This window comes from Ciona robusta, chromosome 7, assembly GCF_009617815.1.
Source record: "Ciona robusta chromosome 7, ASM961781v2".
Taxonomy (NCBI): Eukaryota; Metazoa; Chordata; class Ascidiacea; order Phlebobranchia; family Cionidae; genus Ciona; species Ciona robusta.
Genome location: NC_143241.1, coordinates 2,607,665 through 2,626,234, shown reverse-complemented (window position 1 = coordinate 2,626,234; position 18,570 = coordinate 2,607,665). Strand labels below are relative to the sequence as shown.

At 35.6% G+C, this 18,570-nt stretch overlaps 3 protein-coding genes across 4 annotated transcripts; all 3 read left to right on the top strand.

The window, feature by feature from the left end:
- Window positions 1-4,973: 4,973 nt before the first annotated feature.
- On the top strand, window positions 4,974-7,951 carry LOC149733713 (small ribosomal subunit protein uS8). Of its 2 annotated transcripts, none has more exons than XM_089882070.1 (4): window positions 4,974-5,126; window positions 5,925-6,077; window positions 7,016-7,181; window positions 7,830-7,951. In XM_089882070.1, exons 2-4 carry the CDS (start codon window positions 5,945-5,947, stop codon window positions 7,921-7,923), a joined length of 393 nt encoding a protein of 130 aa, XP_089738196.1. In that variant the 5' UTR covers window positions 4,974-5,126; window positions 5,925-5,944; the 3' UTR covers window positions 7,924-7,951. The 2 variants fall into 2 exon arrangements, with proteins under 2 accessions (XP_089738196.1, XP_089738197.1); XM_089882071.1 differs by lacking the exon at window positions 4,974-5,126 and adding an exon at window positions 5,132-5,199.
- A 732-nt stretch (window positions 7,952-8,683) lies between these two features.
- LOC149733712 (nucleoside diphosphate kinase 5-like) lies at window positions 8,684-13,582 on the top strand. The gene is made up of 6 exons (XM_089882069.1): window positions 8,684-8,880; window positions 9,879-10,059; window positions 10,352-10,534; window positions 11,900-12,023; window positions 12,492-12,610; window positions 13,405-13,582. Exons 1-6 carry the CDS (start codon window positions 8,792-8,794, stop codon window positions 13,480-13,482), a joined length of 774 nt encoding a protein of 257 aa, XP_089738195.1. The 5' UTR covers window positions 8,684-8,791; the 3' UTR covers window positions 13,483-13,582.
- A 141-nt stretch (window positions 13,583-13,723) lies between these two features.
- Window positions 13,724-18,258, top strand: LOC149733711 (uncharacterized). Its single transcript, XM_089882068.1, has 7 exons — window positions 13,724-14,272; window positions 14,551-14,814; window positions 15,286-15,422; window positions 15,485-15,581; window positions 15,859-15,958; window positions 16,412-16,473; window positions 16,682-18,258. Exons 1-7 carry the CDS (start codon window positions 14,194-14,196, stop codon window positions 16,903-16,905), a joined length of 963 nt encoding a protein of 320 aa, XP_089738194.1. The 5' UTR covers window positions 13,724-14,193; the 3' UTR covers window positions 16,906-18,258.
- The last annotated feature ends 312 nt before the right edge of the window (window positions 18,259-18,570 follow it).

Sequence of the window (18,570 nt, the reverse complement as noted above, 5' to 3'; positions counted from 1 at the left end):
AATCTTTCTGCAAAACGTGCGCGCTTTAGGTCAATTAAGTGCATTTCTTTTTAGAAAAGAAATCTGCGCTTTTGGCTGATGCTGTCCAGCTAAGTGGCGTTTTTTATGTAACATTCTACCTATTTTATGTATTAATCTCTCAATAGTCCAAACCCCACTGCGTTTTCCACCTACTGTTTAAACACGACAGTTGCCGTGGGCTGATACTACGCGACTGACACGCCTGTCATGACGTAACTGCTCTTTTATACGTCATGAAATAAAACAAGATTGTTGTTGCTTCACTACGAGGCTTTCGTGGAAAGGGTGTCTGACTAATTACATCTGATTAACTTATTCATTTCCTCTCAAACGTGCAATCTCATGATTACTCGACTTATCGAAATTACGAATGAAATTATATATTAACTGTACTTGACTATAAAGCTACTGATAAACACTCACAAGATGCGCATTTGCTGTGATTAAAACAACGCGGGCAACTGCAGTCTCTTGCTTGGTGGTCGAGCCGCCAGCGCGAAGGTATTGAATTTAAAACCGTGCAGCTCAAGAAGTTTGCTTTGCCAAGCGCCTTTTTCTCATATTCGGTTTAATCTCGCGTCAACGGCATTACATCTGTTTAGAGCGTGGGAGCATTGAGTTGCCGAGATTTTGCAACAATTTGGATAGTGTATACAAAACATTAAACAAATCACTCTACAAATTATTTATTTATGTACGACATGTCTGTCGTAGTAAAACAGCGTTTTCGTCCGTAAAATACAAAACTGAATACCATCCGCGTCTTACTGCTTTTATTTACCCTAAATTTTCTTCGGATCATATCCTAGGGTGGGGTAAGATGGTCCACGTTTTTATTTTCTTGTCCCAATTAATGGTAAAAAATATATTTACAATAATATATAACCGTAGACTCGCGACTCTAAAAAGACGTTGTTAATTGTTTAAACACAACCATAAAACACAGGATATAGGTGCTCAACTGTTTATATCACAGCTTATACCCCCGTGTCATATCACACTATAATCTGTTTATTGTTTGCGTATTTCAAGCGCACTGTCTCGTCTTATACGCATTGATGCAAATGATATCAACGATGAGCTCACGCCTATTCACGTTTCAGTTCCAAGTAATGCGGAGAAACATTATGCAGTGTAATAGTGATGTGGGGATATGTACAAGTCTGGTTATGCGTCACCGAATGCAATGAAATAAATGGCTTTGCTCGACCGAAGCATATACGACTGCGTCTAAAGTAAACGTACTTATGTGCCGTTACATATTTCTTCTAGAAAGGTAAAGGAATTGTATTATTGACCTATAAATTCTGCGTATATTGACAATATGATAGCCAGAAACACACGCTTTAAATATGGTAACGGAATTGTACTATTAAATTGATGAAAATAATTTGAGTACATTGAAAAAATGATAGCTAGTATTCCGAGTAACATAAGCAATTGATGGGCGAATTTTAAAGCTGTTCGCTGTACCGCGTTGCTTTGCATAATAAAGCATAAACAAAAAAACGAACGGGCGTGTTTTTTTAAAACACGTTTTTGCTACTTTGAACGAAAACAGCTTATTACTTTTACTAACTGAATTATTACATTTGTTCTGGAAGTAAAACAGCTGTTTTATTTAAATTACAGTTCTTTCATTGCGATGGATTATATAACCCTTAGACAAGCGACGTCGACGGACCTTAACATTTTAATAAAAAAAAACGCACGTTTTATGCACTTGCTGGTTACGCTTCGTTATTATAGGACGAACTCCCCTTCTCGGTCAAATGGCAGAAAACCCAAATGAACCGAAGCAAAAAAGGAATGTTTTACAACTTTTGAAACTTTCGCGACGCAGCTCAATCTGCATTCGTTTATTTGAGAAAACTGTCGTAATACGAAAATTATTTTTGCGCACATTAGCTGACACCTGCTTGTATATATATATATATAATGTACAACTATATATACTACAGCGCACATAGCGAGTGACGTACACCTAATCCGAAAACTATATCTCAAATAAACTTTAGGAAGTCAAAATATTGTTCTTTCCTTAAGCACGTTAACGTCACAAATAATTATAATGAGTTTGTTGTTACAGAGGAAGGTAATTTCGATATCATCAACACAATACCAACATTTTGGACCAATAAAAACTTATATTCTTCTCAGCTACTTTCACTGCTCTGCATAGCCGACTCTCAATTATACACCGATGGTTTCCATAAATGTGATCCACCTAGACCTAGCGGGTTCCTTATATTTTGACAAATCGTGATGCTATGTACCTTCAAACGTTAAACCGACGCATGACAGCAGCACCAAAGCACTGCATACCGTTCTGTCACTATAATAGCAACCCTTCTACAAAATCGCCCTCGGCCTTCCGCATGCGACGCATTTATCCTTGCGAAAAATATTTTTATAACTCAGCTATGTATATAGTAAGGTGTGTCCTGAAACGACGCTAAACTGCTAATATTAAAACGCTGGCTGGTCACGACTCTCGAGTGACGCACAGCTCGGACATTAAGAATTAAGAGTAGCGCCATGATTGTGCAGAAATTTTACCTACCAATAACCCAGAACGAAAGGAAGCCGTACGTATACATTGATTCATCTCATACACGTTGTATAATTTATTTATAATGCAGCAGGAATGACAAATCGACAACTGCCTAATAATCTCTATATATTAAATGATGAAAATATTGCCATTGTGAACATATGGTTTAGGTTGGGAAATATAAGACAATTTTTTCTTTCTATTTTTTATCCCATTTGCCGTTAAACAAAGAAAATTCAAAGAATTAAACGCATGTTTGCTCACGAGTCCTATAAACCGTTATTTATTGTTTAAAACACGATCAGAATGCATTAGTATTAGAAGCTAAAGATGTCCCATCTTAACCCATCATACCATATAGTAGAGTGGGGGGAGATGGGACACCTTTTCGATCTATTTTCTCGTTCCATATGGTAGTAAATAAAGAACATTCAAAGGTGAAAAAATACCTATCCTCACGACTCTCATGGTCCGTTGTTATCTGTTTAAAACACAATCAGGATAATTGGATATTATGTGCTAAAGGTGTCCCGTCTTTTCCACCCTATATGTTAAGTTTTATTTGCGTGACTTGTATCGAATATCAAACATATCTTATTGAAGATAATTTCAATCATGATACAGATTCTGTTACCGGCTAAGGATTTGCGTGATGACTTTTATCATCCCTATTTCGCCGTAGTGGCGCTCACTATATATATAACAGATATAACGGATAATAGCTCCGAAAGGAGCTTGTAATTTGACAAGCATGGTCCTTGTCATGACTAGACGATACTAATTTTGTGCGTTTCGAAGTACACGGTCCTTTTATATCCAAATAAAGATTAATTACATTTTTGTAAAGTCATTCCGATTTTTTATATTATCACGCTTTAAAAACTTATAATCGTATTTATTAAACTCGATGACTATGTAAAATTTGACATATAATCTAACAACAGCGCTTTAAGTTATTTCTATACCGTACTATTTATTGTTTGGATCTTCAAGTTTATTGAACATGTTTGAGCCAATGTGTTATACAGTAGGGTGGGGAAAGATGGGACACCTTTAGCACATAATATCCAAATATCCTGATCGTGTTTTAAACAATTAACAACGGTCTATGGGAGTCGTGAGGATATGGTTTTATATTTCTTTGAATATTCTTTGTTTACTAACACATAGGACGAGAAAAAAGAATGTAAAGGTGTCCCATCTTACCCCATCCTACTATACTTTAAAAAACAACATAATGTGGACATTTCATTATTTTACATATGTTTCTGCTTTGCCATCCGTTTTGGCTTAAATCGATTACAAGGTGCGACCACTTTTGTTATTTTTTAAATCAATATTTACAGAAAACTGCAAAGAAAACTGTAAAATATTATTTTTGGTTCTACTGAGGATCTTTGGCGAAAATTGTTTACAAACCTGAACAATGCGAGCGAAAATTTACTTTTAGGGAGCATCGGTAAATATTGGGACATGTTGCCAAGGCGACCAGTATACCGTGCATCGTCATTATTGGTTTTGTTTCATCTTTCAACAAACCTGCCGTGTAAAGGCGCCGTACAACGCAGCGTGTAATGCAAAATGATTCCAAAATACAATGCCGCTCTGCAATTCAAAACCTGCAGGCTGCCTGTTCTCCTCGAATTTCTTTTCATTTATCCAATAACGCGTTCCGGTTTATTCCACATTTATTGTAGTCAACTGGTCCGTGCACAGAACACTATAGCGTGTATTGGCTGTGTCTATCTACATACCAAACATACTCTTAGAGAAAAGATGTTGAGCTTCTGTGTGCCTAAAACTGTGAACTAAATAACATAGTAGGGTGGGGAAAGATGGGACACCTTTAGCACATAATATCCTAATGTTCTGATCGTATTTTAAACAATTAACAATGGTGTATGGGAGTCATGAGGATACAGTTTTATAATTCTTTTAATGTGCTTTGTTTACTACTTAACGGAACGAGAAAATAGAATGAAAAGGTGTCCTATCTTACCCCACCCTACCTTTCATTACACTTTTTGGCTACCATTTCATTACACTTTTTGGCTGGCTGCTTATCGCCATCAGCTGACTGGTCTATAATGCCTTTATTCAGATGCGCGACGCTATATCTATAATGGGGGATTGAGATGCTAACAATGTCCCATCTTTCCCCACAGAACTATATCGTCAATACATCTGTACAGAATCATTAGGTAGAGAAGATTAATCATGTTATTGACGTTTCAGTCGCTTGTTCATTACAACTAAACCTGCGTCGAAGAAACCCTAGCTCCACAAGCAGGGCCATCGGAATGCAAAAACAGCGTGCTCTCACGCATTTTTGCATATAAAAACAAATTGATTGATTACATCCTTTTAAATTTATAATTTACTTATTATATAAGAACTCAAAAAAGTACATTATAGTTTTGCTTAGCAAATAAGACGAGTGTAAATAATCGTAGTTTCAAGCCACCCCAAATGTTTGCAAAGCTAACACTAGAGGGCGTGCCCAACGTGTAGTTGATTTGGATCACGTCTGGTTCTTTTTCGAACTGGTAAGGTGAGTTGGCTGTTTTCATCCGTTTTGATCAAGATTATGAAGATATCAGTTAATATTTAGATTATAGAGCAAGGTAAGGAAGTATGTGATGTTCAAAAGTCAGTATAAACTGAAAGTTATGTCATTTGGGTAAGTAGTTTAATCTAAAACAAAGCGACATGTCGAATTCTCAATTGCTACTATTCTATTGAAATTCGATTAGAAAGGTCTGGCTCTGTTTCACAAAGTTAACAAATAGTTTATTCTTGTCCATAACATGACATAGGCAGTTTAATTAGAATATTTAAATAAAAAAAAACTATGTTAGCAATTAGCAATTAGCAAGTCTAGCAAAGTCGCACATCGAAAGTTTGGTGTCTGAAATGATGTTTTATGCGTGGAATCTCTCTGATTTTAATCTGAAATGAAAACCTTGCATTCTGATCAGACACTCTTACGAACATTTGATTTTGGTGGGCTATTTATAGACCAGTCTTTTGGCTACCAGTGCAGTTTTAAAGTTAGTTTATAATCAGAAAATGGTCTGTATATAGTTTCATAAATATGAAGCAACTTTCAGTTTCATAGTAACAAGGATAAATTTAAATTAATGTATGTAATAGTTGAGAAGGCAAACTGCTAACCTGTATCACACAGGGTACCAGACTTTACAGTGTAAAATAATTGTGTGTCGACAGCAAAAATATAAGAAAGCAATTTGTTAGAGATTAGAATATGATTGTGTGGACTCTTTAGTTGCACTTATTGCATGCGTTATGTGCTTATATCAATAAATCATTAATTATATTATAAATTCAGGTTCATAACACACAGCCACCATGGTGCGCATGAACGTGCTCGCTGATGCCCTCAAGTGCCTGTGCAATGCTGAAAAGCGTGGCAAGCGTCAAGTCCTGCTTCGACCCTGTTCAAAGGTCGTCGTCAAGTTTCTGACAGTTATGATGAAACACGGTGAGTGATCAGCCAGACTGCAGAGTATGGCAGGTGCACGCGCGATTTTTTTACAGACTTTCGGTTATGCACGCCACAATTTGTCCTACGCACGCCAATTAATTAAACAAAGAAAAAAATACGTATTAAATTAAGTAAGATTTCCTAACGTGGCTTGAAAATGTATATGCTTTGCATGCAGATTTTTAATGATAGCACGCGCAAACGTGAAAAATAACCGTCTTGCACGCGCGAGATCTCGTCAGGAACTGCCATACTTTGCAGACTGGATCTAGTGTTTACCAATCGCATTAAAAATAGAGTTCGTTACCCTTTTCTGCCTTTTGTAAATTCCTATATATGCCGTTGTCATCCTGCAGTTCGTGGCCACTAAATAATAATTTTGCTCTTAGATTGTTTCTTTGGCCCCAATGATAACAGTTAAAACGGGTGTATAATTTTTTTGGGTAAAATTCTTGCACTTATATATCAAATAATAAAGCTTCAAAAAAATGATAAATCACTGTAATTTGCTTGCATTACGTAATATAAGTAACTTTATTACGTCATAGTAACAAACTTCACTTGCTACTGGTAATACTCTTTTAATTGCATTAATGAGTTATAAAAGCAACCTAAATCACATTCGATTCAGTCTGTCAACTCTAAGAAATGTACACTGATCTAATAATTTGTCAGTTAATTTTTTATCTGGGACTTACGTGTTGGTCAGTGTGTAGATTCTTTTACAAATTTTGGTTATGTAGGCAGTAGGCTATATATTTGTTTGAAGTGCTTTCAATAATTAACAGTGGATAAAATGTGTATAGAAAAACCGAAGTGTGAAAGGTTTTGTAAAAAGTTAGCCATTTAGCATGTTCTCTAGACTAAATTTGTACTAGTTTTTGAAGTGAATGATTATATAAACTTAAAACCTAAGTTTTGATTTTTTTTAACAGGTTACATTAACGAATTTACCATTGTTGATGACCATAGAGCTGGAAAGATCGTTGTTGAGCTTAACGGTCGGTTAAACAAATGTGGTGTCATTTCTCCACGATTTGATGTTGCTATTCGTGATTTGGAAAAATGGACCACCAACCTTTTGCCATCAAGACAGTTTGGGTAAGCAAAAAAATTTAATAAGGCTGATTTGGTGTCTTATTTTATGGTGTATCTACTGTGGTCATATTAGCTACTGAAACGTTATATTAGTGAAACCATTTATACATAGCTATTAATATTATAATCTATTTTAAATTTATGTTATTTTAGTTTGGGTTCCTTGGTTTAATTTAGTTAAGTTTTAATAAAAGTGTATCTTTGTCTTAATTTTATTTTTCATACCATTTATTAAAACTGCAACATAGCGTCATTGATTAATGATTAGTTATCAGTATCACTCATGTTTGTTCGATATGATGTTTTATGCGTGGAATCTCTCTGAATAATATGAAAGATAACATTGCAATCTGATCGAACAAATTCAGTTTTTACCACTTGTTCTGCAAAACCCAACAGTTTAATTTTGTTTCTTGTCCACAAACTAATGTTAAACACAGGCATTCAGGCAATATTTGATAACTGAAGTTAATGTAGTTTGGTTTATTGCAGTTAATATAGTTTTTTGTTGATGCTAATAAGGCTTACAGTTTGTGCCAAACTTTAATATCTTAAAAAATGTCCGATTTTTTCATATTTGTCTGCTGAAATTAACCATGATAACACATTGAATATCTTAACTTCACTTTAATAACAACCCTATTTTCACAGTTACATTGTCCTTACCACCAGTTGTGGTATTATGGATCATGAAGAAGCACGAAGGAAACACACCGGTGGAAAGATTCTCGGCTTCTTTTTCTGACCGAAATAAAATGAGAATTCATTGAAAATTGTTGTTTCCATATTTCTGTTATTCCGTTCCAAGTTCGAAGCAGTCGCGCCGGACAAATGACTGTCGTTGGCCCATAATATCCTATACACAGCTTAATTCTTATTATTCTTTACTACCAAACGAAACGATAAAAGTGAATGAAACTTATTTCCTCGCATATGTAATGTCATAGACAGCCTACTAAACATTGGACACTATATATTAAAATAGGAGATGTGTGTTTTGCGAAGTAAGCCACGCTAAAAAAATGTTGCCAAGGCCGAAATCCTGAAAAATGTTTCCTAAATATATCCACAGTTTGAATCATGTAGTAGGTTGGGGAAAGATGGGACACCTGTGCATTATATTTTCTTGTCACATTTGCTCGTAAACAAAGAACATTCAAATAATTATAAAACCGTATCCTCACGACTCGTATAGACGACCAGCATATTTTTGTATATTATGTGCTAAAGGTGTCCCGTCTTCCCCCACCCTACAACAGTTCTTAACCATTTATAATAATAGTTTTAACCAAACAATGCCCCGAAACTATACATGAGAAGAAACAATTAAGCGTTTGATGTTTCAATTATGTTAACCCGATACGGTCTCGAATTACGCTTGACAACGAAATGATACAGACGAACAAAGGAAACCGTCTTTATCTTCTTCGTTCCAACGTTTTTCGATAACAGATTTTTTAACAGACCCATAAGTTTGTTGGGTTAAAACTGAGGTTACTGTTAGTGCGTTCCTATAAAGAACCACCGACAAAAATATGATTTAAAATGCTTTGCTATACAGGTTTCAGCGTTCAGTTAAACTTCTTGTTACGATAAAACCAACCAGCAGTAATATGTCACCTATTCTAATGGATAATGATGATGACGATATTTTACATCAAGATCCGCAGGATTCTGACCGCCCACCAAGTGATCTAAGCAGGTAAAGAAGCCACGAAATGCATATTGTTACTGTGAGGTATAAGCTGGTATACATTTATTTATCACAAATGTATCCTATATTTTCTAATCACATTTTAACAAAGAACAACGTGAGTTATGAGAATACAGTTTTAGGCTATAATTCTTTAAATATTCGTTGTGTATACTACCAAATGAAACGAACTAAGGGAATGAAACCATGTATCATCTTATACCCTAACGGCTTAACATATAGTATATAGTGGGGAAGATGGGACTTTCGCGTCCCATTTGGTAATAAACAAAGAACATTCAAATAATTATAAACCTGTAGGCTACCCTAACGACTCACATAGATCGTTGTTAACTGTTTAAAAAACGTTAAGGATATTTAGATACTGTGTGCTAAAGATGGCCCATCTTACCCCGCCCCACTATATTATATATGTCAGAGTCCTCTGATATATGTTATACCACCGTGATGCCAATTCCAAGTTTCTAGTTTTCTAATCGGTGCATTCAATCAATGCTTGGATTAAAATGTGAATAAACTTAGCCTATTTTTTGAAGTTAACTTTCAGTCTTGATTATACTTTCTGCATACCACGCTTAATTTTTTATATTGTGCATCTATTCATGCTATGAACAGAACCAAATATAAATTTAAACGCGGAGCTAACAATATCTGAAACTATATGTTTTACGTCTGTTTTAAATGTTATGAAGATAAACGTTTTTCCCAGTAAAAAATAAAATATATAACACCGCCGCATGTGGTGGAATATTGATAAGCATAGCAACCGGAGAAACTTTATAAATATTCATCGTTTAGGAAAGAAAAACTTGATTTTTAAGTTAACGTTTTCTCTAATTTTTAATAAAAGTTTCTAACACTGTGTGGTATGCAATAAAACAAACATACTTTTTATTTCACATATTTGTATAGACTTTTTCCAAAGATTTACCTTATACCGAATTTATAACAATTGGTCACATTATTTTTATAAAATAACATTACAGCAGCATTAGCGGTGGTAGCTCGAGCATTGACGACGTTGAAACAGAAGAAAGCATAGAATCAAGGATGAATCCACCACAAATATACACAGAACGTACACTGGGGATCGTCAAACCAGATGCCATGGATAAAGTAGTTGAAATAGAAGACATCATTTTGAGAAATGGATTCACCATCCTTCAGGTATTATATTTGTTGCTAGTGAAGAGTCTTCCCCCCCCTTATTTGCTAACCACTAACCCCTATAACCACTAACTACTAACCCCTATAACCACTAACCCCTAACCTATGGGTTAGTGGTTAGCAAATAAGGTGCGGGGGGGGGAAGATTCTTCACTGGCACCGTATATTTCAACAGCTTGATAATATAGGGGTACCTAAGTAGCGAGAAAACTTAAACGTTTATCGTCTGAACTACGGGAATGCTCGATATTCACTGTGCCAGCATCATCATATTAATTCTAAAATATTACAGAAACGTAAAGTTCATCTCTCTCCTGAACAAGCAAGTGACTTTTACGTGGAACATTACGGAAAGATGTTTTTCCCAAGTTTAGTTGCTTACATGAGCAGTGCACCTATCACTGTGTTTGTTCTTGCTAAGAATAAAGCTATTGCTTCATGGAGGGAGCTTATTGGGCCGACCAACCCATTCAAGGTAGGTGGTTTTACTCATAAAATTATGAATTTTTGGTGTGGCCTGACAAACGCATAGTAGGCCTAGTTATTTCAAAACTCCAACAACAGTTTAACTTTAATAAAAAGAGAACCACAGAACAGCCTAACCAAATCTAATGGCAACCAGGGTTTGAAACCCACTGGATGCTCCCATATACTTCTTAATAGTTTATTTTACTTTTTAAAACAGTGAAATAGGTTTCACTTAGGGATGCACATTACAGAATAATTAGGTATTCTAGGATATCCTAGAATACTTTATTTCGAATCTAGAATTTCGAATCTCCTTAAATTCATAGGAAAAAAATAATCTTAGCCACCTCAGTCAGTTTATTGACTCTTTCATAGTAGCCTTGTTGGATCATGAGCTGTAAAATGATTAAAAATTGTACTATTGGGTAGTTTTTGCGTCACAAAACGTATAGCAGGCTATGAAAAGACGTTGGGAAACGTTTACCTTCGAAAGTCCCACAAACACAAATTTTTTTTTTCAAAATTAATAAGTTTTAAAAATTGTTAATATAGTTTATAAGATGACGTGTGATGACGTCATTAAACAGAATACCGAATCCCGTAATTAGATTCGAATACAAAAGGATTCGAATCTCACGGATTCGAAATTCTGTAATGTGCATCCCCAGTTTCACTACTTTCAAAATATGTATAATAGTTTTTGCCTTATAGGTTATCATAGATGCCAAACCTAAGGTGACAGGCGTGTCTACCCCAAAAGTTTCTACTTGACATTAGTCTTTAAACATTGGCATTAAACTTGTTGCACATTTAACTATTCCTACCTACCCTGAATTCTAAAAAGTTTTGCGGCTATATATGTTATGATACTATAGCATTTCATAATAAACCTGCTGCTTGGCTGAGGAAAACGCTGTAAATATGAATCAAAATGATATGTATTTTACATAAAACTGTAAGAAAAACAGTGCCAAGTTTCTGATGCGCATTCACGGCGAAAAATGTGTATATGGCATTGCGCCGCACATATCCAGTAACACATATGATATCCTAGTCAATGAGCAAGTAAGTTCCGCATATTCCAGATGTTTAGGAAATTGACGCGCGTGACTACAACTTTGCAAGCAAAAGATCTATATTCTTTGTTTATGTTTCAATACACAAACATGGCCTAATTATCTCATGATGGGTGTATCGTGTAACGGTCACACCTTTTATTCAAAACATTATATCTTTCTTCTTCTATTAATAAACATGTTTTAACAACTGTTGTTTTACCGTTACTACCCGTCTTTTTGCTTTTGTCAACTCTCTTGTTCTTCGTTATCGTGACCGAAGAGACGAAATAAACTTCATTCATTCATAATTGCAGGCCAGAGAAACACACCCTGGTTGCCTGCGTGACACTTATGGTAAAGACCAAACCAGGAATGCAGTCCATGGCAGTGACAGCTTTCATTCTGCAGAACGAGAAATTCGATTTATGTTTCATGACAGTAAGCAGCCTTTTTATTATCACAGTACCTTAGTGTTCTATTCTTAGTTGCTCCCAACATAAACGAAGGATACCGAGTTCAATGCTTGGCACTGATAGTCATATGGGTCCTTGTGCAAGACACTTAATTGCAATTGCTCCCAATAAGTAACATTGGTTCCTTAAGGGTTGTCAAAATTGCCAATCATACTAAAAATACAGAAAAACAATCACCTACTAAGTTACACACATCATAACTTGAAAGTCGGTAAATGGGTTTTTATAGTTTTAAACATATAAAATTAGCCTGGGTGTTATGTAATATACCAACTCTGGCAAAAATTGTATATCCCCTGAGGCCTGAACTCATATAGAACAGAATATGGGTGTCATCTGGTCGATCTGGAGTATAAAACATTATGTCATTTTACAAAACACCACTTCAAACTACACTAGTTATAAAAGGTTTTTTTTTTTTCCTGATTTGTAGGCATTGTTGAGCCAATAGCAGTTGGACAAGCAACTAAAGATTATCTTGCGAAAGAAGTAAATCCAACAATGTTAAAAGGATTGACACAACTTTGTAAAGAGAAGCCCGGAGACCCTGTGGTAATAATTGCTTATAACCATATAACCATGCAAAATGCACCAAAGTAGTGACTGACAAAAAGGCTGGCCACATTAGGTCCAGCAAATAAGAGTAGGGTGGGGAAGCTGGGACATATTTTCGTTCTATTTTGTTGTCCCATTTAGTAGAAGACAATAAACATTCAAAGCTTTATAAAACGGTATCCTAACGACTCCAACAGACTGTTGTTAAGTGTTAAAAATACGATCAGGTTATTTGGATATTATGTGCTAAAGGTGTCCTGTCTTCTCCCACCCTACTACATATAATAAATATATGGAAACTAATGCAGTTCTGTCTTTTTTTTAAATAAATTCAGTATATGTAATTAACCTACAATTTAAAAATGCCCAATCAAACTTTTTATTTAATAATTGGATAAAGAAATGTATTTTGACATGTTTTTCTAGTTTTTACAAATAACAAATTAAAATATCTAGTTTCCACTTACAATAACAGAAATTTTAGTGTTTTATTTATTTCCGGCACCCTGTGGTACAGTAGTTACCGCGTCGTTTCTAGCCTAGAAGTTACGACGTCTGGGCTGGACGTTACTACTATTGTGAGTGTATTGTGAAGCTACTGAGCATCAAATGCTTCACCTTTTGGTCCTTTATGGGTTCTAAATTATCAGCTCACCAAATTGCGTATGTGATAACTCGTAAGTGAGGACGTGGTGTATAAAACAGGACATACGTTTTATGGCGACTGTCGTTGCCTTACCAAATTATGACAAATATGTTACATTCTTTCTTTTGTTTTTCCTTTTTAACAGATGTGGCTTGCTGAATGGCTGATTGACAATAATCCAAACAAACCAAAAGTCAGCGGACCAGTGATTTCTGAGGCTTAATATGTTGCTTTTATTTTTGTACTTTGTTATTTCAGAGAGTGTATTTGTATGAAATGTATATCGAATACGTAGATTTTCTATTTTAAATCTTTATAGTATATTGGGTGTTGTTAAATGTCTGCTTTGACAGGATAAGTTTTGACAAGATATGATAAAACCTTTGTGGGCGTATGTGTCCTTAAGCAAGACACTTAACGGCAATTGCTTCAACCCAGTGGTCACTAATTGGTTGTCCAAATCGTCAGCCATATATAAAAAAAACAAACAAAAGAAACCATCACATACTAAGTTACATGCGTGGTAGCTCGTAAGCTGGCACGGGGTGTATGAAACTAAACAACCGTAATATAACGACTACATCGTTTTCCAGCCACACGAGGATAAAGTAAGTTACATTTAAGTTATATAACGACATACTTCACTTTGAGATGAGTAGTTATGCATGCAGGTAAAGTCGCAGAAGTTTTTCCAATCCTAATGAACCTTCTGTGACATCTAATCCAGTTAGACATTTGTGTATACAAGTGCGTTTTAGCAGAAAGATGAAGTTACGTAAATTTTGTCGGCCTACGTTTAACTTTGTGTAAAACGACGTACTAAGAATAACGCAGGAAAATATTATATTTTCAAGTTAATGGTGACGCCTATGCTCTGTTTTGTTGCTCTAAAGCTTAAAGATACAGCATTATAGTAAGATAAGAATAGTACAACATGGTACCGTATAATTCTATATCTTTAATAAAGGTATTTTGCCTTTTGTTCTTTTTATCAACCCCTGCAGCAGTGATAGGTAAGTACATTATACATATTTCTGCATTAGGCGTAGGGTATTGCGGTTCATGTTATTTTTTTAATTTAATTTTATCTATTTAATGGTACTCAGAGAATATTGACAGATTATATACCTTTTACGACTCTAAAAGTGCCCTGAATCGGAAATATCGAATGATATGTGGTATCTATTTTACATTTCAATATTTTATACGCGTGTATAGGTCCATACAATGGGAACCTCTTTATATAGGGCGCATTGTCCATACATAGCCTAACGTGTGCATGTCTTTTTAGTTAAAGTTATACAAGGGAACTACACGATATACCAGGGCAATGGATCGCCGCATCTTGTGCATGAGATACCGTTTACGCCAACGCTATGCAGAACAGAACACCCGTACTGTGTAACTGCCACCGTTCTATCCACGACCGGTCATTCTAATCTTTTCAGCATTGAAGTTTTAAATACCTTTGCCTGGGGATTTCAAGTTAATGTGACGCGCCATGACTTGAACATTCTTGATGGCCATATGGTAGTTAGCTGGGCAGCCCTTGAAGGTAATGTGAAGTTCGAGACTCAACAATGCTACCATTTTGTTGTTTTTTCTTAGGCATGTATTGACAGTTGCTTTAACAGAGTTGTCACTTATGGGTTCTCTAAGTTGCTAACCTTATATATTAAAAAGTAGAAAAAGCCCAAAAAGTAATCACGCACAAAGGTATATGTGGTAACGTGCAAGTGGGCACTAAGTGTATAAAACCGAACACCCGTGTGATAACGACTGTCGTTGCCCCGCCACGTAAGATTAAAAATAAGTTACTTTTATTCATGTTTGCCCCGAAAGCATAGAGGTATATAGCCTAAGCCAAGAGGACGCGATATGTCAGCATATACGTGTGTTCTTCTATAAAGAATCTATATATACGGTATATGCTTTTACGCTGTTATTCAATAAAAAATATATACATTATATAGGCTATTTTTTAATGCCACTTTTTCTGTATGTTGTTAATTTAACTTGTAAACAGGTACACGGTTTCTCTGCCCACCAAAGCTTAAACAAGCGCAGTTCGAACGTAAAACCAGTGTCATCAATAAGATGAAATGTGCCGAGCTTATATACTGTGACTTTTACAAAGAGATAACACAAAGCAGATATGTCTATGTAAGACATTTCCTATAATATTACTTGTCCTCGTTTTCATATCGTTTTTATTTTCGATACAGCCTATTCTACGGCGATACGACGGCTCTGTTCGATTTAAGCGTCCATGGTCCGATTACCAAAATAAATTCGGAGATTCAGATAAAGAATTCATGTCAGGTGGGTAGGTTAGAGTAAGGAGGGACGCGTTTCATTCGCCTTCATCATCACATTTTGATAGTAAACAGAATTATGTAATATTTACAGAACTACCCCATAATGACTTTAAAAAAGCGGCGATAATTATTGTTAAAACGATTCGGAAATATGGGATAATATGTACTAAAGCGGTCCCATCCATCTCCGCAGTACATAATTATAACTGTATACCACATTTACAAATTTAAATTTGGTGTCCATGATTTTTTTCATAATAAACTATATTACTGTTCTATAGGAATGAATGTTGCGGCCAGCTTTACAGCAGTTGTAGATCCTCCAACGCTTTACGTGGTTGTGATCACAAGAGATTACGAACTAAAATACGCTTCGTACAGGTATATATTTTACCCTCGCGTTTTATTCATGTAGCGGGGTGGGGTAAGATGGGACACCTTTAGCACATAATATATAAACGTTCTGATCCTGTTTTAAATAATTAACAACGATCTATGAAAGCCGTGAGGATACAGTTTTATAATTTTTTAAATTTTCTGTGTTTAATACCAATATGGGACGAGAAAATAAACTGAAAACGTGTCCCATCTTCCCCCACTGCAGGTATATATCAATACACATTCCATCATATAAAAAAATTATTTTCAATAACTAATCAATACTTTGTCAGCCACATAACATGAACCAAAAAAATAAATAAGGTTCTTTAGGCTACGTGTTTGTAGGTCGTAATCGCGGGCATTAATTGTGTGAAACAAAAGAGAAAACTCTATTTCCCGTCACGCCACCTAAAAGTTACACTTATTCATTCTTAAAGTTATTTTTTTAAACAGCAACTTTCGATTGATGGGAAGTGATTTCATAATAAATTTGAGCGGATACAATACAACTGGAGGTGGGAAATAGTGTATGGTTTAGAAAAATGTATTTTTTTCTATCTTAATGGCAGATAACTCTGGAAAATCGTGTGCACCAAGTGTAAGAAACACAGCTTGCGTGTTATAAGGACTGTCGTTGCCAACCACGCTAGAATAAAGAAGTTACATTTATTCATGCGGCCATAGTTACACTTATGTAATATTGGAATGTTACACGTGTTTTAGACTCTACCGCACCGGATTTGCTTTCCGCTTACAGTGAGGGAAAATTTCGAACATACGACAGGGACTCTCCAAGCGGTTACGCTGCAAATGGTAATACTTCTTGGTGGGAATACAATGGCGAAGACCCTTACCAAATCAACTTGCATGCTGACCCATATTCAGCTATAAGATATAAAGGGCTAAACGGCCCTTTTAAATTTGTCAGTATGATTCTTAAACCATAAACTAATGCAGTATGATTAACCGACGCCGTGGCAAAGTGTTTAGCGCGTCTGCCTTTAACCCAGAAGGAATGGATTCAAGGCTCGTCGCTGCTATACCATTGTGGGCGTATTTGTCCTTGAGCAAGACACTTAACGGCAATTGCTCTAATCCAGTGGTAATTAATGGGTTGTCGAAGTTATCAGTCAAACATAATAAAAAAATTACCCACAAAGTAACATACATGGTATAACTCGCAAGCTGGCACAAGGTGTATGAAACAGAACACTCTTGTTATAACGACTGTCGTTTTCCGGCCACGCGGGGATAAAGTTACATTCAATCATTCATAATTGTTAAAGTATAAACTTACTTGTTCGGAGTATTTTTTCTATCGTAACTTGTACATATTATGTCTTAATGTACATTGTCTATAAAAGCATCCGAAAAAGCTGTTGGAATCCAATACAAATTGTTCGAGAACAGATAGACAAATGGCCATATATAGTTTTGCGATGTAATATAGTGAGCACCCAACTTGTTTACTTGTACGCAGGAGTTTGTGTTGTCGAAAAACGTTCATGTATATACGTCGCAGTTATTCCCTTGAAAAGTTTTGTAGTTTCCTGGTTTTGTTTCCTATTTTACTCTGCTATATTATATTTACTGATTTACAAAGAAATGGCAGGGAAGCAAAATCGAATACAACATGTACGGTCCGCAGTTAACCTACAGCGGCAATAACACATACCTAAACGTTTTGAACATATAATATGGTGCAAGGGTCGGGGAATATGGGACACCTCGGCACATGACATCTAAATATTCTGGTCGAAATTTAAACAAATACCATGGTCTGGGACAAGAAAAATTGATGAAATGGTGTCCCATCTTCTCCCACCCTACTGTGTAGGCAAAATAAATACACTTCGTCTTTTGCTGTACTTGTTAACTGTACATTTATATATGTAACACTTTTTTAGCAAAATTCATTTTTTTGACTTTTTCAGCGCTCAATATGTTACGTAGCGTATACAGATCGCATGGCAAACAATGGCGACGAAATGGCTGACTATAAAACCGCAACATATCGTGATTAAAATACAACAGTCATATGCTGACGGGGAAATATATGCTTTAGATTTCATGATTCCCCAAAGCGCAGTGATAGGATCACTATATAAGATAAAAAATTAAAAATTGGTTAAACGAGTGGTTTTAATTTTACCACGTAACGTTCAGACCTGCAGCGGGTTTCGCAGTTTCATTTCTGATTTGGACATATTAATGTGCATTCTTTCATCGAGTGTGCTTTGAGGTAGGCTTCGACAATATTTGTGGAACCGTCTTGACACGTAATTAAGAATGAATGTAAATATTTGTTCCTTTCAACTTAATCTGAGCAACTGCTGAGTTGCGTTATACCACGACCAATAAAAACAGTGTTGCTTCATTTTTTCTTAACATTTGTTTGATAAAACATACGACTCAAAGTAAAACACACATGCGAGCATCACTGACGCATGTAGGAATATGGTTTCTTTACTCAATGTCGCCAGTTCGCCCTGGCCGCTGTTTCCGGTTAAAACATATACTTAAATCGCGTGCTATGATGTATAATTTCATTTTGCAAATTTACGGTGAAGCAATTGCATTCTATACAGGCTTTAAGCGTGCAGTAGTATTTA